At 42.6% G+C, this 7,707-nt stretch overlaps 1 protein-coding gene across 1 annotated transcript; it reads left to right on the forward strand.

Moving 5' to 3' along the window:
• Positions 1 to 3,737: 3,737 nt before the first annotated feature.
• Positions 3,738 to 7,290, forward strand: LOC6534791 (cationic amino acid transporter 4). Its single transcript, XM_002095427.4, has 2 exons — positions 3,738 to 4,041; positions 4,643 to 7,290. The coding sequence occupies exons 1-2, from the start codon at positions 3,900 to 3,902 to the stop codon at positions 6,508 to 6,510; spliced, it is 2,010 nt and encodes a 669-aa protein (XP_002095463.1). The 5' UTR covers positions 3,738 to 3,899; the 3' UTR covers positions 6,511 to 7,290.
• Positions 7,291 to 7,707: the final 417 nt, after the last annotated feature.

Consider the following 7,707-nt stretch of genomic DNA (forward strand, 5'->3'; position numbering starts at 1 on the left):
CGCACTAAGCGCCAAAGAGACTCGTCTTCGTTTATATACACACACGGCGTATGATTTAACAAAAATCGTTTCGGATATTGCCTCAAAAATCCAAAGACGCGGCAAGTAAAATAAAACGGCAGAAAAAACAGAAACGGAAAATAAAAAACAAAAACGAAAAATAATACAACCAATGCTAGTAGCTCAATATATTTGTTGTTGTTTATTTTACGTCGCTCGTGGTTTTATACACGCACACTCAACTAAATCGGGTAGTACGATTTATTGGCAAGTTGTGGTTATTTATTCGCCCAACTAAACGGGTAACATACGAAGTGGATTTAGATTAAAATTGATCTTCTAGGCTTTGAAAAAACTGAACAGTACCCGCTTTCAAGTGAAGTTCCAAATGTCAGAGGTCAGCTGATAAAACACTTAATATACTTCAATTTGTTTGCCGAAATAAACCAGTTATAGGATCACGGGATTTATACGTACTCGTATATGGGGGTGTGTCATACGGAACGTAATTAGGAATCTGGATGGACAACTCAAGCAAACTGAATATATATATTTTTAAAAAAATAAGCATATTCTTAAAAATGTATACAGATATATCGAGTCCTTAAGGACTGCACCGAAAGTTTCAATTAAAAATGTTAATTAGGTAAATGATCTTAAGTTTATAAAATGTAAGTGCCATCAGACTGACAACAATGTTTGAATAAAAAGTTGCATTTACCTATTCTTAATGGGAACTTAAAGGGCAGGTCAAGGTCGCCGAAATATCTGGTATCTGTATCTGAGGGCATAATGATTAATCTTTTCATGGGCGTTATCGTTGCATCATGTCACCATCGTGAATTTAAGCACTTTTAAATTGATTTCTCAGAGTTAGGGCATCCAGTAGCCCGGCGCCTGGAGCCAATTATTTTTTCCATTCATATGGAGTTCGTGGGCAGCGAGACGCGTGAGCATCGTCCACACGCCGTCTTTCCTAGCCATTTTAGCCATTTGAGTCGCCGTCTTAGCCATCTTGACCCAAGCGCGCGACTGGCACATTTCGTTGCTAGCTGAAAAATGAAAACCAAAAACCGAAAACTAACAACTGAAAACTGAGCTGAAAAACTGCACCTTCGCCGGTGCGCTTTTAGGGCCAAAGAGTCAAAATCCGTCATTGCAACTGCCTGTACTACATGATGTGGGATCGAAGGGAGCGGGGGACTGGGACTTTGGCCATATGGAGATGGAGGTGCGATGGAGATGTTGTCATGCAACTACAGCCGGCATTGCGGACAGGTTGACGACGAATCCGGAGCCGCTGCCGATGCCTATACCGATGCGCCTGGTCATCCCTAACAGGTATTAGTATTCAAAGTTTTGGAAGCCCAGCGTCCGCTTCGTGATGCTGATAGATTTTCGCAGCCAAATGGCAACGGTCATGGCGAGATGGTGATGGTGGGCTGTCGCCATGGGAAGAATACGGATGGAGACAGGTGGTAAGGTAATTCCCTTAGCCACCGTCATATGGGTAAGTCGAACCCAAATCCGTATCCATATGCATGCACGATCTGCATTGCGATACCAGAGGTGCCAAAGACAACAATCACGTAACCCAGACTGCCAGAGGATGATACCTGGTAACGTTCTGTTGGTATCAGCTGTTAGAAAGCTTTGACAATGGGAAATGGGCTTAGATAATTATTTTAAGTCGGGAACCTTCCAAAAGGGTAGTCGCTAAACGAAGGGTCTATATCTTGAACTTCAGTTGCCAAATCAGAAGCTGTCATGTCGAAAAGCATTTTAAAAGACACGTTTCCTTTTCAAGACATGCCATCATAACGAAATCTAACAAGTACTGCATCAACTTGGAGTAACTTCCATTCGACAAAAGAGTACATCTTCATGTTTACTTAAAAACTAAGCTTAATGCATTGCATTAAAGATTCGTTGATTAGGTTTTTATAAGCATAATGAAGTGCTGTGGGCTTATGCTTAATAATACCAACTTATGGTTAATGCAAAAGTTAATTTTTGGTCCCCATAAAGGGAGTTACAAGCTATCCATCCCGTGGATCAGCAAAGATCACATACTCTTGCATTAGTTTGGCGACAGTCACAATACAAATTCGTGCTCAGACATTTGGTTGTGACCGGACATTGTTGGGTACAAAGAAATAGGCAAACGTAAACCTCACTTGTTCTCCAACGAGTTTTGATAGTTCGAACACACCTTGTGGCGACTTTAATTCATTTCAGAGCTCAACGCACGTAAAATAATAATACAACTTACGGGTTGTTTATCTTTAATTTCGGTGCTCATTGTACTTAATTTCCTTATTTTGGTACATGCTTATATGTACCTTTAATCAGTTGTCATCAATTTTAAAAGGCTCTTACGTTAAAATATACGGTAATTTTGTGAAACCATTATTCTAATCATCACTAAGCGACATTCCATTTATAAAAATCGATCAGTTAATCGGCAAGTGTAATAACAATTTGCTTGAAATGGTTACGGTAATTTAATATCCGGTTTTGGAACACAAACACAATCAAGCTTTTAATCGAAGTTAAGTGGCCTTTAAAAGTATGCTCCATTATTTGGAAATATATAGAAATATTTGACTTCCGATTAATCGGAATTCAAATGTATACTTTGCGGGGCCCCACATCTATTAATCTTATTTACTGTAGCTCTGGCGAAGCCACCTGCTACCCCTTCCGAGTAAAGGAGTTCTGGTCCTAGTTGAAACTGTAATGCTATGCTGAGACTAGGGCACTACCCTAAGAAATGGAAGCGTCCGCGGATAGTCATGATACCCAAAGCCTGCAAAACTCCAACGCAGGCTCATGTCGCCCAATAAGTCTGCTTCCAACCTTTTCAAAAATTTTTGAACGCATTTTGCAGAAGCGCTTGATGGAACTGTCGCAGTTATCAGGCTACACACCCCAACATCAATTTGGTTTCAGGAAGTCACATGGTTGCCTGGAACGAGTTCACCGCCTAGTCAATCCCGTAGCACACGGATTTGAGTCCAAGTTCTACACGGTGGCAGTGTTCCTCGACGTTAAGCTAGTCTTTGAGAAGGCTCTCCTTCCGACACCCTACTACGCAATTCTGAGGTCCGTCATCATCGATCGGAACTTTGAGGTGGCAGTGAGAGACTCTTGATCGAGTCTGCTGGTCATGAACATGTGTGTTCCACGATGATGTTGACTTTGACCTTTCCTGTGCACCATCTACATAGCAGATATGCCGGCCAGGGTACGAAATCTTATTTGGACAGAATTATTTATCACAGAATTTAAAACAAAGCTTCAAATGCTAAAAAGCTGGACTGACTCCTGCGGTCAAGAAAACTTCAGCTCTCAACAAAAGTTATACTCATCAAGGCGATAATAAATCCTAAATGGACCTATGCCATCCAAGACATCTTCCTCGTCTGGTTCTGTTCAGAAGGCACTGAACGATTACGGCGCAAATAAAATAATCAAACAAAAAATATATATATATGTTTTTACGGATCAACGAAAGAGTTAAGTAGTAGTTTAGAGATTATACAACGCATTGAAAACTAAACGATCCTGATAATCCGAAAAATAAAACTGTGCAGTATTGTTTGCGGCATCATTTAGTCCATAATTTGCGCACTTCAAAAAAAGCTCGGTGACGAAAGCTGCCTCCTGGCCGAGTGCAAACACTCTGCCAGTGGCCACTAAGCTTTTGAATTTGATGCTTTCGAATTTGATGCAAAAATCGATACAGTCACAGCTGTTTGTGTACAACAAGTGAAAGTGTCCCGAGTGCCGCATAAAATATTTCGAGGAATACAGCTAAATATCCCTAAATTTAGATCCTTCAAGTGGCCTTCGAGGCGCGAGTTCCTTTCCACGCGGTTTCAAGCGACTCAACCAGGATGCCGAGCTCACGACGTGCGATCCTGAGGCACATATTGTCGGGAATTTGCACCAAGATGAACCGCACCAAGTCGGTGCCCACTGACGTCATGGAGACGCCGCTGAACCGATGCCTCAACACCTTCGACATCGCTCTTTTGGGTACTTCAAGTTAATCAATGAGTAACCGGCTTGTTTTTTTAGTTGCACACTCGATTGGGGAACAATATGTTGGAGTTTCAATGCTTTCATGCGAAGCATCTGCTATCCTAAAGTTCAGAGTTGGGCGTTCTTGAAGATACATTGTAGATATTATGTTTTTTTTTATTTGAACACGTTAAATATTTAAGTATTTAAATATTTTTAAACAAGTTTTGCGGGGCTATCTGCGCTTTATTCGGTCAAAGACAATCCACTTTTAATTTAAAATGACTTGCTGAATATTCAACAACTTTTAGAAAACCCATTGCTTAACAGTTTGTATTATTTATCAAAAATATAATTTTAACAAAGCACTTGATTAGCCTTCAAAGTACAGAAAATCCCTGATCTAGAGCTATGATGCTCAAGGAACTAAAACCCTCTAGAGATTTCTAGAGATTTTAAAACACCCAACATAGGAATAAAACATGATTTCCCTTATCTTTATTCCTCGACATCTAAATTATTGCTTTACAAGAACCAGAAATTTGAGTATGTGTCATCCACCAAAAACAAGACTTTCTATACATAAACTATATATATGTACATATATTTGCCCCAGGCATTGGCCATATGGTTGGAGCTGGGATCTACGTGCTGACTGGCACTGTGGCCAAGGAAATGGCCGGACCCGGGATCATATTATCCTTCATCCTAGCCGGATTTATATCAATGCTGGCCGCCCTGTGCTACGCGGAGTTCGGAACTCGAGTGCCCAAGGCGGGATCGGCCTATGTCTACACGTACATATCGATGGGTGAGTTCTGGGCCTTCGTCATCGGCTGGAATATCCTGCTGGAGCACATGCTTGGAGCAGCTTCGGTGGCCAGGGCCTGGAGTGGATACGTGGACTCAATGCTGGGCGGTTGGATTGGGAACACAACGCTGGAGCTCACGGGTGGCATCCATGAGCCCGGATTGGCCCAATACCCCGATGTCTTGGCCTTCCTGGTCTGCATTGTTTATGCGGCTGCTCTGGCCGGAGGAGTGAAGGCCACGGCGGTGTTCAACAGTCTACTAACCCTCGTCAATATAGCCGTGATGGTTCTGGTCATCAGCGTGGGATTCTGGTATGCGGATGGCAAGAATTGGTCCGAGGCCGAGGGAGGATTCCTGCCCTACGGCATTGGAGGTGTCATCGCCGGTGCAGCCACCTGTTTCTACGCCTTTGTGGGCTTCGATTCCATAGCTACTTCCGGTGAGGAGGCCAAAAACCCATCGGTATCCATACCCGTGGCCACTGTGATCTCATTGTTCGTGGTGACAGTGGGTTACATCCTTGTCAGTGCCGCCCTGACCCTCATGATTCCCATCAGTGAGATCAATCCGGCTGCGTCATTGCCGGAGGCATTTGGGCAATTAAACCTCTCTTGGGCTAAGTACCTGATCTCCATAGGAGCTCTGTGTGGAATGACCACCACCCTGTTGGGATCCCTTTTCGCCCTACCACGCTGCATGTACGCCATGGCCTCGGATGGATTGCTCTTTAGCTGCTTCGGCAAGATTAACCCCACTACCCAGGTGCCATTGCTGAATCTAGTGGTATCCGGGGTAATGAGTGCCTGCCTCGCCTTGGTCTTCGATCTGGCCAAGCTGGTGGAATTTATGTCCATTGGCACTTTGTTGGCCTACACCATCGTCTCGGCCAGTGTGATTATCCTGCGATATCGTCCTATGGAGCGAATTCATACCACGATTAGGGTTCCCGCGGTGGCTGGAAGCCCCGACGACGACGACGATGATGACGAGGATGAGGCGTCCCAGTCCAGCATGGATACATCCTCGCCGACCAGCGAGATGATAGAGGAAGTCCTAGCTGGCAGACTAAAGGCCCAGTTCAGGTGCTTGGAACCCCTACTAGGACGTTTTGAACCGGGATCAGTGGTGTCCGTGGCCGTGATGCTGTTCATCTTCCTGAGCTTTGCCATTTGTGTGGAGCTGAAGGTGTCGTGGACGCAACTCTATACAGGCACCTGGTGGGCCCTGATCATCTACGGATTCATCATTTTCGCAGCTAGCACTTGCGTGGCCGTTATAGCTGTCCATAACCAGAACACCCGGGGCCTGATCTTCAAGGTGCCCCTGGTTCCCTTCGTTCCAGCACTTGGCATCTTTTGTAATATCTTGCTGATGGTCCATCTGGATGCCGTGACCTGGGTGCGGTTCTTTGTCTGGGTTTGCATCGGAATGGTGGTGTACTTCCTCTACGGGATCCGCAACAGCAAAGAGGGTGAGGTCTGCTCCTCTTACTCCATCCTGATGACCACATCGGAGGCTGGAAAGGTTCCGTGGGGTTCCTTTAAGGCAACTCCCGGTGGAAAAAAGTCCAGTAAGCATACCATCTTCGAGAGATTCACAGGACGCAGCAAGCCGGAGGACAAGAAATCCATTGTAGAGGAAAGTGAAAACGAGACGTCCGGATATTCCTAAGTCAATTCTTCCAATTGGTATCCAAACCTTAGACCCGAATACCGATCCTAATTTAAAAACAAAACATTATCGGTTATGGACAGAGAAAAATAAGATTGGCGTGATTTCGTTTTATTATTTCTGAGAAATTCAATGTAAATAGAAATAACTACTTCATTTGGTTCCTGTCGAATTCTTTTGAAAAATGTTAAAATTATTTTGGAACATTTGTTAAATCAAAGGTTTATTAGGTTCTTAATTTATTGTTCCTTTGAAACTGATACGGTTTAAAGTCCTGGCAAAGGTGTACTTAAAGCATCTCTATATATTAAAATTTTTCAATTATTATTCATTCCAAAAACCCATCGTTGAACGAGACATATAAAGGAAATTTCGAAATATATTATGGCAATGTACCTTATATTATAAATATAATATCAAGGTATATATATTTACAGTGTATTATTGCAGACATAATAACAGCATACACACAAATAGCATATTTACTCTGCAAACGTACAAATAAATGTATTAAACGTTATGCACACATGGCATTTGTTAAACCATAGTAAACCCATACATGTCTTTAAATAACTATATATTTATAACTGTGTAAATAAGCATATACAATATTATATATTTGCAAATATATATTGATTCGTGTATACAAAATAAACAGGTTTTTCACTTCTAAGTTTAGTTAAATTCAGTTCAGTTTGGTTTCCAGAGTATTTATTATTTTTAGGCCTTAGAAGATATTAAGCCAAATAGTTAAATAAAACCTTAGAAATTCTACCAGAGTATTTGGGATAAATTATATAATATGAATATGGTAATCCAACTCGGTTTAGTTCTGCCAAACTTACATATTTGTGCATGGAGACTACCCTTTTTCACGACATGTGTACAGTTGATATCGTTTTTAGGACCTCCGAGGGCGTCCTTAAAATTCGAACAGCTAGGGAGCGCACAATAACAAGAAGCGTAGGAGCATATGTTCAGCTGCAAGGATATCTCGGAATCTCAGCATCATCCACAGGAAGCAGGTGGTGCACAGGACCATTCGGAGGTCCTTTTCGACTGCAGGCCGTATTTAGTGCGTAGAAGCGTGGAACTTCATTGAGGGATGCTGAATCAGTGGCTCGAAAAAAAAGTGGAAATGTTCGTAAGGAGAACTTGTTTCTTGCATTAACTGCCGCGGTCTTACAACAACAAAGG

The sequence above is a fragment of the Drosophila yakuba genome, chromosome 3L (genome assembly GCF_016746365.2).
Source record: "Drosophila yakuba strain Tai18E2 chromosome 3L, Prin_Dyak_Tai18E2_2.1, whole genome shotgun sequence".
Lineage (NCBI taxonomy): Eukaryota > Metazoa > Arthropoda > Insecta > Diptera > Drosophilidae > Drosophila > Drosophila yakuba.